The sequence below is a fragment of the Pygocentrus nattereri genome, chromosome 11 (genome assembly GCF_015220715.1).
Source record: "Pygocentrus nattereri isolate fPygNat1 chromosome 11, fPygNat1.pri, whole genome shotgun sequence".
Taxonomy (NCBI): Eukaryota; Metazoa; Chordata; class Actinopteri; order Characiformes; family Serrasalmidae; genus Pygocentrus; species Pygocentrus nattereri.
In genome coordinates, this window is record NC_051221.1 from 40,483,073 (window position 1) to 40,505,683 (window position 22,611).

At 40.2% G+C, this 22,611-nt stretch overlaps 1 protein-coding gene across 1 annotated transcript; it reads left to right on the top strand.

Annotated features, from left to right (window-relative positions):
- The first annotated feature begins 4,486 nt into the window (after positions 1–4,486).
- Positions 4,487–9,680, top strand: calua (calumenin a). Its single transcript, XM_017706397.2, has 7 exons — positions 4,487–4,604; positions 5,984–6,220; positions 6,366–6,559; positions 6,706–6,872; positions 7,896–7,956; positions 8,226–8,425; positions 8,670–9,680. Exons 2-7 carry the CDS (start codon positions 5,994–5,996, stop codon positions 8,772–8,774), a joined length of 954 nt encoding a protein of 317 aa, XP_017561886.2. The 5' UTR covers positions 4,487–4,604; positions 5,984–5,993; the 3' UTR covers positions 8,775–9,680.
- Positions 9,681–22,611: the final 12,931 nt, after the last annotated feature.

Here is a 22,611-nt window from a genome sequence, read left to right on the forward strand (position 1 = left end):
TTAAAAGTTGTCTAAGTGTTGGACGGGCATCACTCCTTGCGTTGGGCTTTGTCGGTTGTCTGTTGTACAGAGTCGTTTAAATCTTTCACATTTTGCCAAAAAAGGCCGACGTCTTAAGATGTTTGAAGTTCACAACATTAAAGGATTCCGGCCACGTTACACTCACTGTAGACGTGCGGGTCACTTTACGTGTTGAAGGGGAATTCCACCCGTTTTTCTAACCCTCTGCTCAGTTTAGTGACGGATGATGAGCTCATTCAGAGTGAAATGCTTCACTGGGTAGAAACTTACCAGCCTGGATTTCTCTGGTGATGAGAACCAGGAGTTCTGAGCTTCCAATGCAAGTGATCCAAAAAGAGCAGTAAATCTGAATAAAGGAGTGTATTTGGGGGAAAATCCTTTAAATCTTTTAAGCCAAAAAGGCAATAAAACTCTTCAGATGTCAGATTTCTCTGCAGCATTTCACCCCAAACCAATCTGGACGGCTTTGTTTACGTCTCGACGGTTGAACTTGGCAGGAAATTTGAAAAACTGGTGGAATTCCCCTTCAACTATGGTTTGAACTGTCGTGAGACTGCAAGCGCTGGTCGTGGCACAATGTTTCCAGAAAACAACGCCTTGCCTGTGAAAAGCTGTTTTTTTCTATCGTGTACATTGTTTGGAGTGGGCTTTACACATAGGAGAACTGTCCGTGCTGTGTTACGACACCTTCACTAGAGGAATAAAGTGTGTTTGTCTTATAAATCAGCTGTTATTCTTTTCAGAAACTCGTACTGTTACGGATGGATGTTCAGCGTTTCGGAATGAAAGTCTTTACGAATGCCTCATTAGACTGAGCGACCTTAAGTGGCCACAAGTGCGATAAAAACCTGCTTCCTGATTAGTCAGCTGTGCTATCACTTCTTCAGAACCTCAGATTGCTCAACGCATGACACAATTCTGCCCTCAGGATGCTGTGACACTTCATTTCCAGATATGCTGGAACCTAAACTCACAGTAGATATGAGGGAGAAGTGAAAACGATCAAAAGTACGTAGAGAAGAGTAATCGGGCGAGATCATGTGCAGCTGTAACTTATGAAAAACGCACTAATGGCTCAGACGCGTTCACCTTTAGGGAAAAAAAGTACGGAGCCCCGCTGGCGACATCCTGTATAAATAAAAATAATGTGTGGCCACGTCTTATTAACGTTTGGGGCGAGATCCTAATGCATGGTCGTGGCGTAGTAATGCGTGGTTATGAGATGATTAAGACGTGGCCATGACTTAGTAAGGCGTGGGAATGAGATCAGGTGGCCATGCATTAGGATCTAGTACCCACGCTTTACTAAGTCGTGGCCACGCATTATTTTTATTTATACAAGATGTCACCAGCGGGGCTTTGTGCAAAAGTGCATTGAGACACATGTATTGCATTATTAAAAACTAGTAGGACAAAGTTTGCCGAAGTTTTTCCAGTGGTTACAGACTGACCACTATGTGTGTGTGTGTATATATATATATATATATATATGGGTATACATGTGGGTATATATATGGGTGTGTGTGTGTGTGTGTGTATATATATATATATATATAATATATATATATATATATATATATATATATATATATATATATATATGGGTATACATATGGGTATATATATGGGTGTGTATATATATATATATATATATATATATGGGTATACATATGGGTATATATATGGGTGTGTGTGTATATATATGGGTGTGTGTGTGTGTGTATATATATATATATATATATATATATATATATATATATATGGGTATACATATGGGTATATATATGGGTGTGTGTATATATATATATATATATATATATATATATATATATGGGTATACATATGGGTATATATATGGGTGTGTGTATATATATATATATATATATATATAGGTATACATATGGGTATATATATATATATATATATATATATATATATATATATATATGGGTATACATATGGGTATATATATGGGTGTGTATATATATATATATATATATATATATATATACACACACACACAGATCAGCCATAACACTAAAACCTTCTTGTTTCTACGCTCTTTGTCCTATATACTTTGTGCTATAGAATCACTTCGTAGTTCTATCATTACAGACTGTAGTTCATCTGTTTCTCTACATACTTCAATAGCCCCCTTTCACTTCAATGGTCAGGACCACCACAGAGCAGATATTGTATGAGTGGTGGACCATTCTCAGCACTGTAGTGACACATTGTGGTGGTGTATTAGTGTGTGTTGTGCTGGTCTGAGCGGATCAGACCCAGCAGTGCTGCTGGAGTATTTAAACACCTCAGTGTCACTGCTGGACTGAGAACAGTCCACCAACCAAAATGCCCAGCCACCAGCGTCCTGTGACCACTGATGAAGGACTAGAGGATGACCAACACAAACTGGGCAACATTTTGAAAATCACCAGACGTCATGCAGCCAACATGTAGGTTAAATGCACTCTAAAGAGGACCTCAGTCACTGAGTTACTGAGCTCTGCTAAAACCTGAGCAGGCAGAAAAAGTAAGGCGACGATCGAGGATTAATCTCAGTGTTAATAAACTCTTCAGCACAATAATAACCTCCTCAGTAGTGGACCTGTTTGTGAGTAATACGTTTAGTATCAGTATTGTGCTGGACTCCTGCTCAGGGGGTCGTGGGAGCAGCACTGGACTGAAGCAGGTGATGACAGAAGAAAGAAGTCAAGAATTTAATTGAAATGAAATGATGAGCAAATCTTCCATGAAACACATTAACAGAATAACTACATGAAGGAAACTGCTAACCAGTTAGAGCGAGGAACAGTGTGAATTAAGTAAAAAGTCGTCTTATCAAGATGTAAATGTTCTCTGAATGTGTCACTTGTTATACACTCACTGTTCAGTTGCTTGTTCACACAAATAGCTAATCAGCCAATCACACGGCCACAACTCACTGCATTTAGGCGTGTAGAGGTGGTCAAGACGACTTGCTGAAGTGCAGACCGAGCATCAGAACGGGGAAGAAAGGGGATTTAAGGGGCTTTGAACGTGGCGTGGTTGTTGGAGCCAGACGGGCTGGTCTGAGTATTTCAGAAACTGCTGATCTGGGATTTTAACACACAACCATCTCTAGGGTTTACAGAGAACGGTCCGAAAAAGAGGAACTATCCAGTGAGCGGTCAGTTGTGTGGACGAAAATGCCTTGTTGATGTGAGAGTGTTTGCAGTGTAGATGGTTGCACCACTCATGTGCATCCTGTATTTTGCCGGTTGCCCCAGAATCATGAAATTACGCAGGGAACTCGGGGAAATTAACCCCCAAAAAGGCTTTAGCCCCCGAATAAGTAGGCCAACGTGATATTAAGGGTACTTTGAAAGTGCGGAGAAAAGAGTAAATCCATCAAAGCTGTGCTTGAGTAAATGGAACTGGACATAGCTCAGCCCCGAGACCCACGCAGGACATGGCTGTAGGGCTGTAGGCCTGCAGGCCTACAGGTGGAGGTGGTAACTAGTGTAGTAGAGTCTGTCTGAAACCCAGACCCTCTGTACGCGACGCATGTGGAGCTGCAGCAAGTCGTGTTGGAGCCAACTGCTGTAAATGTGCTTAATAAGCCTAAAAGTTTGGGGAAAGCGCGCATCTCCGTCTAAACCCTAACCATCTCTAGGGTTTACAGAGAACGGTCCGAAAAAGAGGAAATATTCAGTGAGCGGTCAGTTGTGTGGACGAAAATGCCTTGTTGATGTGAGAGGTCAGAGGAGAACGGGCAGACTGGTTCCAGATGATGGAAAGGCAGCAGGAACTCAAATAACCAACCAGAATCTCTGAGGAACGTTTCCAACACCTTGTTGAAAGTCTGCCACGAAGAATTAAGACAGTTCTGAAGGCAAAAGGGGGTCCAACCTTTTACTATCAAGGTGTACCTAATAAAGTGGCCGGTGAGTTTTACTAGCAATTATTAGTACCTAATAAAGCGTAGATTGCTCCAATTTTGCAGTAATAACTCAGAAAAGGAATCCCTTACAAGTTCCTTCTCTCAAAATGTGATGTGTATATATTACATCATGGAAAAAAGTGATCTCATGACTCTACTTCTGCTTTTGTACCAAACTATGTCACTACCTAATAAAGTGGCCGGTGAGTGTAGGTGATACTAAACCCACGTTTTCTCGACAGTCAGGCACGATAAGAAGACGACTGCCTCCTGGAACGACGGCAGGACGAGCAGACCGTCTGACGGGATGTGCAGCCGTCTCAAATTTGGGGACGTGGCAAGTCGCCGCCAATCAGAGCGTCTCCGAGCAGCGCGCACGCCGCTAAGCCGCCGCCAATAGCGCGTCAACCGCGGTGTCCGTCCTGCGTTTTGATTGGATGGTTGAAAAATATTGACCAATCGTAAAACGGCGCGTTGCGCCTGCGTTGTATTTAACACCCCGACGTCGTTGCATCCCGGCGTCGTCATGCTGAAGTGGACCAATGAGCGCGCAGCCCTGCGCACTCTGCGCTCTGATTGGACGCCTGGGTTGCTCCTGTGCAGCGGACCCAGGGGTGTGTGTGGGACATCTTCTCCTGCTGTGGTCCGGCTCTCCAGCTCCGTAAGTGTTGGCGTGTTTTCGGTAAATGTGCGGTGACGCTGACCGCTTCTGAACGGGTTCGTCTCGTGTTAAAGTACTGGGTCAAATAACGGTGGGATAGCGCCTGAATTAGCTGACCAGCTGGGCGCCGCTTCAGGAGGACTTCAGTTCCTCCCTCCGTTCACTTTCAGTCCGAGTACTGTCCCTTTGCGTTTAATCCCGCCGCGCCGCGTTTGATGCCGTCCCTAAATGACCGGCACACTGACGAGACTCTTTCGTTTCTGCTCTTTGGACAAAGTGCTGGCCGAGCTCCTCAGTCGTGGTCACCCCATGCATTGTGGACAGGACAGTCGTAGTCCAGCGTGCTGGAGCCTAAAGTTAGTCTTGCGTGTGGCTGTTCTTTGGTGGCCTCCTCAGTTTAGCTGGGATGCTGTTTTCCAGTCCCCACCGTGTGGAGTAGCGTTAATGGGATGAAGCTGGTGATTCATCTCCCCCTGGCTTGCGGTTATTACTCAAGACAGTCAGCCAGCTCTGCTGTGGGGTCCAGGTTTCCTCGACAGGTGTGCATGTCACAGAAATGGGTGACTTTAGGTTTTGATCGTACACGATGTAACTGTCTCTGATTGTCCATGAAGCCTGTAGTTCACAGGCTACCCCTGTTTGTGAGAGTGAGCAGGAGAACAAATGGCTGCGTTGATCTTTTCCCCCTGATTAAACATGATTAAACATGGGAGGAAGGGTCAAGTTGGTCATTCCAACTGCACGTTTTACCAAATATTTTTGCAGTCTCCTCAAACTACTACCAGCAGCAGGGCTGAGATTTCCTTTGTACAATTGAAATCTGACCCTGTGATCCAGTTTCTGCCGCAGGGGCCACCAAGGGCCCCCCTGCGATCTCACACTGCCTATACGGCACCGCACCGCACCCCCATGCTGGACCTCACGCCAACATGGACCTCTTCGGGCTGAGCCCAGACGCTCGCCGAGGAACACTACCCCCAGGCCTGGCTCCAGGGGTAGGTCCCGGTGACCCTCTCCCGGGCAGGGTACACGCTTTTCCGTGTCCACACTGTGATCCGTGTATCCAAAAAGAAAAACCGTACGTGCTTTTATTAGATTGAGAAGCTAATCTGAGTTGATATGTTTTACAGAATTCACAGTAGGTTACTACAAAAGACTATAAATGTTTCACCAAGTTTTATTTAAAACCTATCATTCCTGTCGGGACCAAACCACTTTTTTTTAACATGAGCTGCTCTTTAGTGTGAGAATTTCATGTTGAACGAATTCTCTGTTTTTAACTTCCATTATGAGTCGAGTGTTGCCTTTTTTGACACACGAGGTTCTGCTTTAACAGTAAGAACATGTTTGTGTGTTGATCCCGATCACGTTTCCTACAGAGATCCATTGATGAAGATGGAGGTCAGGCCTCTGCTGATGTGCTTCGCTCTGTGCGTGGTCTATGCCACCAGCAAGCCCACGGAGAAGAAGGACCGTGTGCACCATGAGGCACCACTGAGCAGCAAGGAGCACAATGATGCTGAAAACTTTGAGTATGACCATGATGCTTTCCTTGGAGAAGAGGTGGCCAAATCCTTTGATGACCTAACCCCAGAAGAGAGCAAGGAGAGACTCGGGTAAGGAAGACTGGGAATTGTTGGGGTGCTTGACGTGATGGTCTGGAGATGTTCTGAGTAAAGCTGTGTGTGTGTGTGTGTGTGTAAGTGTAAAATGGTGCTCTTTCACACAATGTAATGCCTTCTTTCTGTCTGGGTTCCTCAGCAAAATTGTGGAGAAGATAGATGCTGATCAGGATGGCTTTGTCACGGAGACAGAGCTCAAGGAATGGATTAAAAAAGCTCAGAAGAAGTACATCTATGACAACGTGGACAGACAGTGGAAGGATTTTGACACGAACAACGACGGCAGGATCTCTTGGGATGAGTACAAGAACGTCACATACGGCACCTACCTTGGTGAGTTTGAATATGGGACGTTTTTAAGTGTTGAACTAGTTCCGAGCGGGCAGGATGGGTTTAACCTTCTATAATACGTTTCTCCAGTCCGGCATTAGGCTACTGTAAGTGCTATTTAAGTGGATGTGAATTATAAACCCTCATAGATGACCCCGAGCCGGACGATGGCTACAACTACAAGCAGATGATGGCCAGAGACGAACGCCGTTTTAAGATGGCAGACAGAAATCGTGACGGTATTGCGGACAAAGAGGAGTTCACTGCTTTCCTTCACCCTGAGGAGTATGAACACATGAAAGAGATCGTGGTGCTGGTAGGTCTAACATGAATTGAGAGCCATTTGTCTGTGTTTGCACACTGTGAAATTAGACCCATCCATGCAGTGAGACACCCACATACATACACACTAGTGAACACACACACACTAGGGGTCAGTGAGCACACTTGCCCAGAGCAGTGGGCAGCCTTATCCATGGCGCCCGGGGAGCGATTGGGGGTTAGGTGTCTTGCTCAAGGGCTCTTCAGTCAACCGAGGGGATGGAACCGGCGACCTTCCAGTCACAGGGCTGGTTCCCTAACCTCCACCCCACGAATGCCCCCAATCATTTAGTCTGTAGTTTTTACAACAAGCCTCAAATTCAGAGCTCCTTCAGTAATGGCAGTCCTGCATGAATCGACTTCACGGTCATTGGCGCACTTTTTTTTTTTTTTTTTTTTTTTTTTTAGGTGACCAAGAAATGAGGCTGTCTGCTAAAATGGGGCTCTTGCCAGTTCCTTTATCCTTCATTTCAAAACAGAACTACTGTAATCTAAAACAGATTTGGTAATGGAAGAAGCTTAATCGAAGAAGAATGGAATGAAATATCGATCTATTCTTCTCCCGAGACGCTGCGGCTTGTCCCGTTGGGTGCCTTTTAAGTTGAACGAGCCGGTTTCAGTGCCTAATTCTAGCTGTTCTATTTGGTATTACCTGGGAGTTCGTTTCGTTGTTTGGATCTGTTTAATTGTAATCCTAACGCTAAAGAGAACGTCCAGGCTGTGACCTTTCAATCCAGGCTACTTGTAACATGGGGAGATCACACGGATGCTTTATCTTGCACAAACTGGACCGTTGAACGGCTAACAAAATACATTACCTGACCTCTTCTGGTAAAAATAATCCAGCTCAAATAGGGCTGTAGTTTCAAGTGCCAGTTATCAGTATCATGGCTGTAGTAGAATAGCTCTGTGCTATTCTGTAAGGAGTTTGGAAGTCTAATTGGCCTTCTGTTTACATTATAAACCTCCACTTATGCCTTAACGCCACTTTAACCAGTGCCTTCATCTTTCTCATTAGGAAACATTGGAGGACATTGATAAGAATGGGGATGGATTTATTGATCTGGAAGAGTACATTGGTGAGTAATGAGGTGCTGGTGGCTTTTTTTTTTTTTAGCAATCGGTTTGTCAGTGGCAGTAAACTGAACAAAACGGCAGGTTCTCTCTTCTCTGTGAGTAACTAACATTGTTTAAGCGCTTCCTTGCATTCACACGTGCTATTTGAAGCCATATTTTAGGCAAGAATGGATTCGTTAGCAATGTTAAAAACAGGAAAGCAAAGGGAAGGAAACCTAGGAAGGGTGTATTGTCCTATTCACAGCTGTCCACGCTTGTCTCTGAACGGTAGGCGATATGTACAACCATGAAGATGAGATGGATGAACCAGAGTGGGTAGCTACAGAGCGCGAGCAGTTCTCTGAATTCAGAGACAAGAACAAGGACGGAAAGATGGACAAGGAGGAGACGATGGACTGGATCCTGCCTGCTGACTATGACCACGCTGAGGCCGAGGCCAAGCACCTGGTCTACGAGTCGGATTCCAACAAGGTGGGTTAAGACGTGTGGAAAAGCGAGGATGGATCACCGACAGGGGCTCAGTCTCAAAACGCAAAGCTAAAGCCACTGAGAGATTAGTGTTCATGTGGTCAGTGGAGGACAAACTGCTCGAGCACTGAGGTGTTTAGTGAATACTGTAGCTTTCTAATAGTCATTTCCACATACTTGATTTTTTTTTTTCTCTATTGTTTTGCCAACTTCGTTTTCACTGAATGGGCTGCACTTTTTCTTTCAGGATGGCAAACTGACCAAAGAGGAGATCGTCAACAAGTACGACTTGTTTGTGGGAAGTCAAGCCACTGACTTTGGTGAAGCATTAGTACGACATGACGAGTTTTAAATATGTTTTGTAGTTGAATAGCTAAGAACTTTTTAACTTGAGCTGGTAAGTAATATAATTTATTTTATATGCCATTATTTTTCAACACTAAAGCATCATATTAGCACAGAGTAATACGGTTTATTTGTTGTGCACTCACACTTATACTTTTTTGGTATCTTCAGAAATGGGTGATTTTGCTTCAGTCTTGGATTCATGTCCTCTATATTCTATAATTTCAATGTATTAACTACCGTACATGTGTTCATATTTCAAGGGTTATTTTTTATTGATATTGTATATTGATTTGTACTGTATGGAGGCGTGGCTCTAAAGGCTGCACTCTGGGGCTGTCCACTGTTATTCTCTGAAAGCAGTGAGGGGGAGTTTTACAAAGGGTCACACTAATGTTCAGGCTACTCGTCTGTTTTCCTGTACCATTTGCATCCTTGACCATTTCATGAGACGACCCCCTGCATTATTCTGATATTTTCTCCACGTTGCGATTTGTGCCTTTTGTTCTGCTCACTTGGTATCCAGTTTGAAAACGGCAGCTGGACACGGGCCATCCAGTACTGTCACGGTCACTCCTGAGGAAATGTATGGCAATGTTAGTATTAGGATGAGCAGCTGGTTCAATTTTCAGTTGAATCTGAAGATAATTTGTTCAGCTGGACCCGGAGCTGCTGTAGAACCTTCACTAGCTTCTGACTTGAGTTTAGCTTGTTAAAGGAGCCACAGAGGCAAGTTGCTGCTTTTTTTTGGCTCATTCAGGCCCTGACTGCTCTTGTGTCCTGTGAGCTTAATCACTGCATTTCATTTCAACTCGGTTTGTATTGTCGTTTCTTGCAAATGAGTTTTTGTACCCTAACATTTCAATTGATCTGAACAGTTTCTCATTAAAAAAACACCAATGAGTCCACAGAATGATGGTTTGAATCCTTGTCTTATGCCTTCACCCATGCACTCACCTGGTGTGCATATACAGTTGTATGCATTAGTCTGGCATCTTCTACAGAGAACATGCTTTAATGCACTAACATTTTACTGAATTTAACATACTGGAAAGAAAAGCACACAATGTCAAGAAGTGATATTCATTCTAACTTTTGCGTGAGATGCACTTACACACTCACCGGCCACTTTATTAGGTGCTTGTTAACACAATTAGCTAATCAGCCAATCACCCGGCAGCAACTCACTGCATTTAGGCCTGTAGAGGAGGTCAAGATGACTTGCTGAAGTGCAGACCGAGCATCAGAACGGGGAAGAAAGGGGATTTAAGGGGCTTTGAACGTGGCGTGGTTGTTGGAGCCAGACGTGCTGGTCTGAGTATTTCAGAAACTGCTGATCTACTGGGATTTTCACACACAACCGTCTCCAGGGTTTACAGAGAACGGTCAGAAAAAGAGGAAATATCCAGTGAGCGGTCAGTTGTGTGGACGAAAATGCCTTGTTGATGTAAGAGGTCAGAGGAGAATGGGCAGACTGGTTCCAGATGATAGAAAGGCAGCAGGAACTCAAATAACCAACCAGAATCTCTGAGGAACGTTTCCAACACCTTGTTGAAAGTCTGCCACGAAGAATTAAGGCAGTTCTGAGGGCAAAAGGGGGTCCAACCTTTCACTAGTGGCCAGTAAAGTGGCCGGTGAGTGTAGATGCACAAGCTTCTCTGACGGCGCAGCTGCTTTTAGATTAAACCCCAACAACATAAAGGATTGATCCTTAGAAGTGTCAGGTAGTTCTGAGATTAGTTGAAAGGAAGGCACCACCTGTTCTTCACTGCGGGAATCATCAGTAAGGTGTTGTTTATGCCCCACACCTCACCGCAAAATTAGCATGTGCCATGTCCTTTGGATGCCACTTGCTAGAACATCACATACCTTTATCACCTAGTCCATCTCAGGAGCAGCCTTCCCCTCACTACAGGACATTTATCACACCAGGGTCATCAGAAGGGCACAAAACATCAGGGACAGTTCACACCCCCAGCACAGACTCCTCACACTCCTACCTTCAGGCAGACGTTACAGGAGTGTGAAGTCCAGGACAATTAGACTGACCAACAGTTTCTATTCACAGGCCATCAGGCTGGTGAATACCCCCACTCACCCCCCCCCCCCCTCCCAGTCTGATCTGATTTAACCTTATACTCAACAACTGCACTTTACCTGCACTGTACTGCTGCTGTTAGAACAACACTGTTTATACTGTTCTGTGCAGTAATTGTTTACTGTTTACATCTGTTTACATGTTACTTGATGCACTTTATGAACACCTGCTCTACATATTTGCACATACGCTTTAATTTTATTTCAACTTTGCACATACTTTACATTTTTTACTTTTACTTTTTTACTACTGATTGTAGTTATTCTTATATTTTCTTTTTTATTATTCTCTTAAGATTATATTCAGTGAATGGAGGAGCAGCAAAGTAAGAACTTCATTGTACAGTGCCACTGCCTGCTCTGCTGTGCACATCACAATAAAACTCTTGAATCTAAAGCAGTGCGCCAGTGTTAACCCTGCTCACCTTTCAGGCCATTGGTATCACTAAAGTATCGTTAGAAAGGCTGATGGAGGAATAATTCCTCACTAAATGCTACCGCACCCAAAATGAGTTACAGGGAACGCTCTTCAAAGGATGGTTCTTCAAGGGTTCTTTGGTAAACACAGTAGTTCTATACAGATCCATGTAAACTCGACCACTTGCACGCTTAAATGGGCCTTTGCATTCAGTCCCAGGGGGAACGTGTACATGTTCTACTGTTAACCAGCTTGAGAACCGTAGAACCCTTTTTTGTGCTAACAGGCTCGCCTCACGAATCACGGCTCGGGATGGTATGGCGATATAAAGATCTCGAGTTAAATAAACAAAGTAAGAAAGGAATAAATTGGGCCGTGAACGTGTCATTGAATGCTTAACGAGCAGCTCGCTGCTACGTCAGAGTGACGAGCTCCGCCCCCTCGCTGCTCAGCCGGCGGTTCGTTCTCCAGCTCCGCGCAGACCGGCTGACCGTCAGAGTCTGACCAAATCGCCGGTCGGTCAAATGTGATGTGTTCAGTGTCCGTTTTCTGTTGGTGCGCGAACAGAAATATGGCTTGAGCGTCGCTAAGCAACGGCGTCTCAACGAAACGACACCAGAGCCGGTTTTTACGCGGAGCCTGGCCACTTCCTCGCCAAAGTAAGGGCTGCTGAACAGCAGAGGGCGCCCGCGAGTGAGTCCTCAGTGAATGGGAGTGAATGGAGCTCAACGGCTAAAAACGAACAGTTAAAATAGTTTCTAATGATTCGCCCCGAACTTTCCTTTGATTTTAGAAAGCATCAGTATTTCACTACAAGGACAAAGAAAACTCACCGATGTGTTTCCTTTTCTCTACAGCAAACGGGCTTTGGGCAGCAGGAGGCGGGCTTTACTGCTACTGAGTGATGATTGATTGGCGAGCGGAGCAGCTCATTGGCTGTTCGCGCTCACTGACGTCATGGACAATCATGGGGCACAGTTTGAAACTCCTATAGCTTGAGTTTAAAAGCTCTTAAAGATATAACAACGCTGTTTTAAACTCCTATAGCGCCCATTTAAAAGCTCTTTAAAATATAACAGCGCTGTTTTAAACTCCTATAGCTCCAATTTAAAAGCTCTTAAAAATATAACAGCGGTGTTAAACTCCTATAGCTCGAATTTAAAAGTTCTTAAAATATAACAGGAGTGTTAAACTCCTATAGCTTGAGTTTAAAAGATCTTAAAAATATAAGCGGTGTTAAACTCCTATAGCTCGAATTTAAAAGTTCTTAAAATATAACAGGAGTGTTAAACTCCTATAGCTCGAGTTTAAAAGCTCTTAAAGATATAACAGCACTGTTAATCTCCTATAGCTCAAGTTTAACAGCTCTTAAAAATATAACAGCGGTGTTAAACTCCTATAGCTCCAATTTAAAAACTCTTAAAAATATAACAGCGCTGTTAATCTCCTATAGCTTGAGTTTAAAAGCTCTTTAAAATATAACAGTGGTGTTAAACTCCTATAGCTTGAGTTTAAAAGCTCTTAAAAATATAACAGCGGTGTTAAACTCCTATAGCTCCAATTTAAAAACTCTTAAAAATATAACAGCGCTGTTAATCTCCTATAGCTCGAGTTTAAAAGCTCTTAAAAATATAACAGCGGTGTTAACTCCTATAGCTCAAGTTTAAAAGCTCTTAAAAATATAACAGTGGTGTTAAACTCCTATAGCTCCAATTTAAAAGCTCTTAAAAATATAACAGCGCTGTTAATCTCCTATAGCTCGAGTTTAAAAGCTCTTAAAAATATAACAGCGGTGTTAATCTCCTATAGCTCGAGTTTAAAAGCTCTTAAAAATATAACAGCGGTGTTAAACTCCTATAGCTCCAATTTAAAAACTCTTAAAAATATAACAGCGCTGTTAATCTCCTATAGCTCGAGTTTAAAAGCTCTTAAAAATATAACAGCGGTGTTAAACTCCTATAGCTCCAATTTAAAAACTCTTAAAAATATAACAGCGCTGTTAATCTCCTATAGCTCGAGTTTAAAAGCTCTTAAAAATATAACAGCGGTGTTAAACTCCTATAGCTCGAGTTTAAAAGCTCTTAAAAATATAACAGTGGTGTTAAACTACTATAGCTCCAATTTAAAAGCTCTTAAAAATATAACAGCGCTGTTAATCTCCTATAGCTTGAGTTTAAAAGCTCTTTAAAATATAACAGTGGTGTTAAACTCCTATAGCTCGAGTTTAAAAGCTCTTAAAAATATAACAGTGGTGTTAAACTCCTATAGCTCCAATTTAAAAGCTCTTAAAAATATAACAGTGCTGTTAATCTCCTATAGCTTGAGTTTAAAAGCTCTTTAAAATATAACAGTGGTGTTAAACTCATAGCTCGAGTTTAAAAGCTCTTAAAGATATAACAGTGGTGTTAAACTCCTATAGCTCGAGTTTAAAAGCTCTTAAAAATATAACAGCGGTGTTAAACTCCTATAGCTCGAGTTTAAAAGCTCTTAAAAATATAACAGCGCTGTTAATCTCCTATAGCTCGAGTTTAACAGCTCTTAAAAATATAACAGCAGTGTTAAACTCCTATAGCTCGAGTTTAAAAGCTCTTTAAAATATAACAGCGCTGTTTTAAACTCCAATAGCTCCCATTTAAAAGCTCTTAAAAATATAACAGCGGTGTTAAACTCCTATAGCTCCAATTTAAAAGCTCTTAAAAATATAACAGAGGTGTTAAACTCCTATAGCTCGAGTTTAACAGCTCTTAAATATATAACAGAGGTGTTAAACTCCTATAGCTCGAGTTTAACAGCTCTTAAAAATGTAACAGAGGTGTTAAACTCCAATAGCTCGAGTTTAACAGCTCTTAAAAATATAACAGCGGTGTTAAACTCCTATAGCTCGAGTTTAAAAACTCTTAAAAATATAACAGCACTGTTTTAAACTCCTATAGCTCAAGTTTAAAAGCTCTTAAAAATATAACAGCGGTGTTAAACTCCTATAGCTCCAATTTAAAGCTCTTAAAAATATAACAGCGCTGTTAATCTCCTATAGCTTGAGTTTAAAAGCTCTTTAAAATATAACAGTGGTGTTAAACTCATAGCTCGAGTTTAAAAGCTCTTAAAGATATAACAACGCTGTTTTAAACTCCTATAGCGCCCATTTAAAAGCTCTTTAAAATATAACAGCGCTGTTTTAAACTCCTATAGCTCCAATTTAAAAGCTCTTAAAAATATAACAGCGGTGTTAAACTCCTATAGCTCGAATTTAAAAGTTCTTAAAATATAACAGGAGTGTTAAACTCCTATAGCTTGAGTTTAAAAGATCTTAAAAATATAAGCGGTGTTAAACTCCTATAGCTCGAATTTAAAAGTTCTTAAAATATAACAGGAGTGTTAAACTCCTATAGCTCGAGTTTAAAAGCTCTTAAAGATATAACAGCACTGTTAATCTCCTATAGCTCAAGTTTAACAGCTCTTAAAAATATAACAGCGGTGTTAAACTCCTATAGCTCCAATTTAAAAACTCTTAAAAATATAACAGCGCTGTTAATCTCCTATAGCTTGAGTTTAAAAGCTCTTTAAAATATAACAGTGGTGTTAAACTCCTATAGCTTGAGTTTAAAAGCTCTTAAAAATATAACAGCGGTGTTAAACTCCTATAGCTCCAATTTAAAAACTCTTAAAAATATAACAGCGCTGTTAATCTCCTATAGCTCGAGTTTAAAAGCTCTTAAAAATATAACAGTGGTGTTAAACTCCTATAGCTCAAGTTTAAAAGCTCTTAAAAATATAACAGTGGTGTTAAACTCATATAGCTCCAATTTAAAAGCTCTTAAAAATATAACAGCGCTGTTAATCTCCTATAGCTCGAGTTTAAAAGCTCTTAAAAATATAACAGCGGTGTTAATCTCCTATAGCTCGAGTTTAAAAGCTCTTAAAAATATAACAGCGGTGTTAAACTCCTATAGCTCCAATTTAAAAACTCTTAAAAATATAACAGCGCTGTTAATCTCCTATAGCTCGAGTTTAAAAGCTCTTAAAAATATAACAGCGGTGTTAAACTCCTATAGCTCCAATTTAAAAACTCTTAAAAATATAACAGCGCTGTTAATCTCCTATAGCTCGAGTTTAAAAGCTCTTAAAAATATAACAGCGGTGTTAAACTCCTATCGCTCGAGTTTAAAAGCTCTTAAAAATATAACAGTGGTGTTAAACTACTATAGCTCCAATTTAAAAGCTCTTCAAAAATATAACAGCGCTGTTAATCTCCTATAGCTTGAGTTTAAAAGCTCTTTAAAATATAACAGTGGTGTTAAACTCCTATAGCTCGAGTTTAAAAGCTCTTAAAAATATAACAGTGGTGTTAAACTCCTATAGCTCCAATTTAAAAGCTCTTAAAAATATAACAGTGCTGTTAATCTCCTATAGCTTGAGTTTAAAAGCTCTTTAAAATATAACAGTGGTGTTAAACTCATAGCTCGAGTTTAAAAGCTCTTAAAGATATAACAGTGGTGTTAAACTCCTATAGCTCGAGTTTAAAAGCTCTTAAAAATATAACAGCGGTGTTAAACTCCTATAGCTCGAGTTTAAAAGCTCTTAAAAATATAACAGCGCTGTTAATCTCCTATAGCTCGAGTTTAACAGCTCTTAAAAATATAACAGCAGTGTTAAACTCCTATAGCTCGAGTTTAAAAGCTCTTTAAAATATAACAGCGCTGTTTTAAACTCCAATAGCTCCCATTTAAAAGCTCTTAAAAATATAACAGCGGTGTTAAACTCCTATAGCTCCAATTTAAAAGCTCTTAAAAATATAACAGAGGTGTTAAACTCCTATAGCTCGAGTTTAACAGCTCTTAAATATATAACAGAGGTGTTAAACTCCTATAGCTCGAGTTTAACAGCTCTTAAAAATGTAACAGAGGTGTTAAACTCCAATAGCTCGAGTTTAACAGCTCTTAAAAATATAACAGCGGTGTTAAACTCCTATAGCTCGAGTTTAAAAACTCTTAAAAATATAACAGCACTGTTTTAAACTCCTATAGCTCAAGTTTAAAAGCTCTTAAAAATATAACAGCGGTGTTAAACTCCTATAGCTCCAATTTAAAGCTCTTAAAAATATAACAGCGCTGTTAATCTCCTATAGCTTGAGTTTAAAAGCTCTTTAAAATATAACAGTGGTGTTAAACTCATAGCTCGAGTTTAAAAGCTCTTAAAGATATAACAACGCTGTTTTAAACTCCTATAGCGCCCATTTAAAAGCTCTTTAAAATATAACAGCGCTGTTTTAAACTCCTATAGCTCCAATTTAAAAGCTCTTAAAAATATAACAGCGGTGTTAAACTCCTATAGCTCGAATTTAAAAGTTCTTAAAATATAACAGGAGTGTTAAACTCCTATAGCTTGAGTTTAAAAGATCTTAAAAATATAAGCGGTGTTAAACTCCTATAGCTCGAATTTAAAAGTTCTTAAAATATAACAGGAGTGTTAAACTCCTATAGCTCGAGTTTAAAAGCTCTTAAAGATATAACAGCACTGTTAATCTCCTATAGCTCAAGTTTAACAGCTCTTAAAAATATAACAGCGGTGTTAAACTCCTATAGCTCCAATTTAAAAACTCTTAAAAATATAACAGCGCTGTTAATCTCCTATAGCTTGAGTTTAAAAGCTCTTTAAAATATAACAGTGGTGTTAAACTCCTATAGCTTGAGTTTAAAAGCTCTTAAAAATATAACAGCGGTGTTAAACTCCTATAGCTCCAATTTAAAAACTCTTAAAAATATAACAGCGCTGTTAATCTCCTATAGCTCGAGTTTAAAAGCTCTTAAAAATATAACAGCGGTGTTAAACTCCTATAGCTCAAGTTTAAAAGCTCTTAAAAATATAACAGTGGTGTTAAACTCCTATAGCTCCAATTTAAAAGCTCTTAAAAATATAACAGCGCTGTTAATCTCCTATAGCTCGAGTTTAAAAGCTCTTAAAAATATAACAGCGGTGTTAATCTCCTATAGCTCGAGTTTAAAAGCTCTTAAAAATATAACAGCGGTGTTAAACTCCTATAGCTCCAATTTAAAAACTCTTAAAAATATAACAGCGCTGTTAATCTCCTATAGCTCGAGTTTAAAAGCTCTTAAAAATATAACAGCGGTGTTAAACTCCTATAGCTCCAATTTAAAAACTCTTAAAAATATAACAGCGCTGTTAATCTCCTATAGCTCGAGTTTAAAAGCTCTTAAAAATATAACAGCGGTGTTAAACTCCTATCGCTCGAGTTTAAAAGCTCTTAAAAATATAACAGTGGTGTTAAACTACTATAGCTCCAATTTAAAAGCTCTTCAAAAATATAACAGCGCTGTTAATCTCCTATAGCTTGAGTTTAAAAGCTCTTTAAAATATAACAGTGGTGTTAAACTCCTATAGCTCGAGTTTAAAAGCTCTTAAAAATATAACAGTGGTGTTAAACTCCTATAGCTCCAATTTAAAAGCTCTTAAAAATATAACAGTGCTGTTAATCTCCTATAGCTTGAGTTTAAAAGCTCTTTAAAATATAACAGTGGTGTTAAACTCATAGCTCGAGTTTAAAAGCTCTTAAAGATATAACAGTGGTGTTAAACTCCTATAGCTCGAGTTTAAAAGCTCTTAAAAATATAACAGCGGTGTTAAACTCCTATAGCTCGAGTTTAAAAGCTCTTAAAAATATAACAGCGCTGTTAATCTCCTATAGCTCGAGTTTAACAGCTCTTAAAAATATAACAGCAGTGTTAAACTCCTATAGCTCGAGTTTAAAAGCTCTTTAAAATATAACAGCGCTGTTTTAAACTCCAATAGCTCCCATTTAAAAGCTCTTAAAAATATAACAGCGGTGTTAAACTCCTATAGCTCCAATTTAAAAGCTCTTAAAAATATAACAGAGGTGTTAAACTCCTATAGCTCGAGTTTAACAGCTCTTAAATATATAACAGAGGTGTTAAACTCCTATAGCTCGAGTTTAACAGCTCTTAAAAATGTAACAGAGGTGTTAAACTCCTATAGCTCGAGTTTAACAGCTCTTAAAAATATAACAGCGGTGTTAAACTCCTATAGCTCGAGTTTAAAAACTCTTAAAAATATAACAGCACTGTTTTAAACTCCTATAGCTCAAGTTTAAAAGCTCTTAAAAATATAACAGCGGTGTTAAACTCCTATAGCTCCAATTTAAAGCTCTTAAAAATATAACAGCGCTGTTAATCTCCTATAGCTTGAGTTTAAAAGCTCTTTAAAATATAACAGTGGTGTTAAACTCATAGCTCGAGTTTAAAAGCTCTTAAAGATATAACAGTGGTGTTAAACTCCTATAGCTCAAGTTTAACAGCTCTTAAAAATATAACAGAGGTGTTAAACTCCTATAGCTCCAATTTAAAAGCTCTTAAACATATAACAGAGGTGTTAAAATGTTTTATGATATTCTGTGTTCAGGAAATGATTGTCTTCCTTTACATTAAACACGTTTAAGCATTTATAAACTATGATTTTGCTCAGAAGCTCCATATCAACCCATTCATATTGGACTCACTCGGGAGCGCCCTCTAGCACTTGAGAAAACCAGAAGACACTGCAGAGTGAAAATGATCATCTCTACAAGTTTTCTGGTGACAGTGTTTATGAAAAATCTGTGATGTTATGGCAAAATATCAGCACAGCTGGAACGCTTCTCAACCAATCAGCTTGTGCGGCCGGAACTAACTGTTGTATAAAGCCATATAAAACACACTCAGTCTGAATAAAACTTCCCACATGCAAAGAACAATGTAAACATGCACATATGAGCGTTCAGTTCTACGTAGAACCATTGTCTTTGCTAAAGAACCGTCTTTTATTTCCCAAGCTCTCTTTATCCCTTAGAGTTAAGTAGGCTGTTTACTGTGGCTGCTACTGTGCCTTTAAGGCTGATTCAACATGAACAAACTGTACCGTGATTCATTCGAAAAGCACTTAAAACACCACTTAGGACTCCAGTAAGGGGGGAGCTAAACTGCTGTAGGCCGAATTGGTGGATTTACGTAAATGTTGTTGTGACATTGCAGAAACAGTGGATTCAAAACGGGGTTTTTCACACCAAAGTTTCCATATGTGGCAATGAACTGGGTAGTGAATGGTACGTTTTTTTCAGTGAACATGTTTTGCTTACATATTACTTCAAACTCCAAACTGTAATTCAGGGAAATTCAGTTTCCAGTGATATGAGCCCTTTAACATGCTGTAATTTGTAATGTTATGCAGAACTATGTAGTTTAGCGTTACATACCTCAGCCTGGTTCATTCAACATATGTACAGTTTTATATCTGCCCTTATACTATACTATACTATATATACTATACTATACTATACTATACTATACTATACTATACTATACTATACTATACTATATAATCTACTCAGAATGACTTGCACAAATATGTCATGCAGCCATTGGGAATCCCTGGATTGCTCAACTGATCCTGACTGCTAGCCACTGAGCAACAAAGCCAATAAATCGGTGCAGTGTTCATTATGGGAGCTGATTTCGATTCAGTTTTAGTTGATTTAATTTCTAACACGCTGTCTAATCGTAGACATGCATTTTTAAAGGTTATACTGGCACTATTAAGAGGTACTACTTATGACCAACTTTCATAAACGATAGCTTAAAAAGCATGTGACAGTTAATGTTAACATCCAAAATTATAGAAGAAATGTGTCTTCAAATACATTTTTCATTTAAACTTAAAATGCAGATAATTTCACTGAGGTGGTACTCTCTAATTAAACCGATACAGCGTATAGGACGCTCTGTACTATTTTACTTTACTGTACAATACTGGAGTTTGCATGTTCCGTGTCTGCCTGGGTTTCCTCCGGGTTCTCCGGTTTCCTCCCACAGTCCAAAGACATGCAGTCAGGCTGATTGGATATGTTACTTAGCCCCTGGGTGTAAGTGACTGTGTCTGTCGGTCTGCCCTGCGATGGACTGAAGACCTGTCCAGGGTGTATCCTGCCTTCCGCCCAATGACAGCTGGGATTGGCTCCTGTGTGTGTGTGTGTGTGTGTGTGTGTGTGTGTGTGTGTGTGTGTGTGTATGTACAATACTGAATTCATCTGGAATTCAACAGCGAGGCATTTTGCATCCATGACTCCCAAAAAAAATCAACACCACAAGCTCTTGATGGATGGTACTGCATCTGGTCACGACTGCCTGCAGTGGTAGAATCTTCCATCACAACTCCACTGAAAACATTGGATAAATGGATTAAAGCTAATTTCGCCTTTTGTCTTTCATATTATCGTTTAGTTGCTATTTCTTGACAAGTGTAATATATTTCGCCACACTTCTTGCTTTCAGATGTTTAAATCCATACATGCACGTAGTGAACACACACACTAGGGGGCAGTGAGCAGACTTGCTCAGAGCGGTGGGCAGCCCTATTCATGGTGCCCGGGGAGCAATTGGGGGTGAGGTGCCTTGCTCAGGGGATTGAACCGGTGACCTTCACAAGGCTGGTTCCCTAACCTCCAGCCCACTACTGCATGGAGATGCAGGGGATCAAACCCTGGGCCTCATACATGCAAAGCATGCCCTCTACCACGGAGCCACATCCCCTTTAAGCTTGTTTCTCTCATCTGCCATGTCATTTTTAACATGTCATTCAGATCCTTCTTTATCTGGCTTCTACAAACAGCCTGTTTCTGAAAATCCACACCAAATAGATGTTATTTGTCAAAAGAACCTCCCACCTTCAAGACATGTTACAAGGTTTTTCTGTAGTCTTTTAACCAGAAACTCTTGCTCTAGAGACGACAGAGGCACAGCTGTAGAGGGTGAGTTGCCATGTTAACCATGTAATACACTCACCAGCCTCTTTATTAGGTACACCTGTTCAGTTGCTTCTTAACACAGATAGCTAATCAGCCAATCACACGGCCGCAGCTCACTGCATTTAGTCATGTAGAGGTGGTCAAGACTACTTGGTGAAGTGCAGACCGAGCATCAGAACGGGGAAGAAAGGGGATTTAAGGGGCTTTGAACGTGGTGTGGTTGTTGGTGCCAGATGGGCTGGTCTGAGTATTTCAGAAACTGCTGATCTGCTGGGATTTTCACGCTCAACCATCTCTAGGGTTTACAGAGAACGGTCCGAAAAAGAGGAAATATCCAGTGAGCGGTCAGTTGTGTGGACGAAAACGCCTTGTTGATGTGAGAGGTCAGAGGAGAATGGGCAGACTGGTTCCAGATGATAGAAAGGCAGCAGGAACTCAAATAACCAACCAGAATCTCTGAGGAACGTTTCCAACACCTTGTTGAAAGTGTGGCACGAAGAATTAAGACAGTTCTGAAGGCGAAAGGGGGTCCAACCTTTTACTAGCAAATAAATATAAATAATATGTACCTAATAAAGTGGCCAGTGAGTGTGTATATAGCATAATCGAGGCAAACAAATTATGGCCCCTGAGCACACGAGTCTTTGAAGGCCACCTTGTCTTCCAATACTTCTACATAAGCAAATAAAACAATCACCTGAAAAGTGAGAATCAATAACGTTTCACGTTTGGCTTTATGGAAATTTAAGATTTTTGCGTAAAATTGGATTTTTTGTGAGATTTCAATCGAGACTTCTCTTTAACTTTCAAGGCAAACCGAGTCATAGTGAAAATTAAAGAAGCAGTTATACACACGTAGAACAGTAACCGCTATCATAATGTTAGAAAAGCAATAGCAATATCCCAAAGATCATATAAAACCTTAGAGAAGTTAATATTTCTTCATTTATTTACAATATTTGGTTCAGAAAAGATCAGAAGGCGTGAGATTTTACTCTGCAGGCACGTTTAATAAGGTGAAGGAATTTCATGGTCATAGTGACAAATATTTCCTTAATTAAATTCAGTATTAATTCAAAGTGAAAGTTTATACAACTCAGCTTGATCACTAACCTCCATCAGATCTGCTCCTTCGGTCCTGTCAGTCTCCTTCAGCTTCTTTCTCTCTCTCTCTCTCTCTCTCTGCCTCTCCCCTTTTCTCTCCCCTTTTCTCTCTTTCTCTCCCTCTTTCTCTCTCTGTCTTTCTCTCCTTCTCTCTCTCTCTCTCTCCCTCTCCCTCTCCCCTCTTTTTCTCTCTCTCTCTCTCTCTCTCTCTCTCTTTATCTCTCTCTCTTTATCTCTCTTTCTCTCCCTCTCCCTCTCTCCCTCTCTCCCTCTCTCTCCCTCTCACTCTTTCTGCATTTGCTAATACATCCATTTAATTAAACTCAGATTTTCAAGAGGGGAAATAATGACTGATTAATTAATTCATTGTTTTCTATTGTTTTAACATGTTCTCATTTACTGGCCTCCAACTGA

Bases quoted from the DNA above. Each gene is read 5' to 3' on its own strand.
- calua (XM_017706397.2), top strand. From the start codon at position 5,994: ATGAAGATGGAGGTCAGGCCTCTGCTGATGTGCTTCGCTCTGTGCGTG. The intron at 6,873-7,895 runs GTAGGTCTAACA...CTTTCTCATTAG, and splicing joins TGAAAGAGATCGTGGTGCTG to GAAACATTGGAGGACATTGA. The intron at 8,426-8,669 runs GTGGGTTAAGAC...TTTTTCTTTCAG, and splicing joins ACGAGTCGGATTCCAACAAG to GATGGCAAACTGACCAAAGA.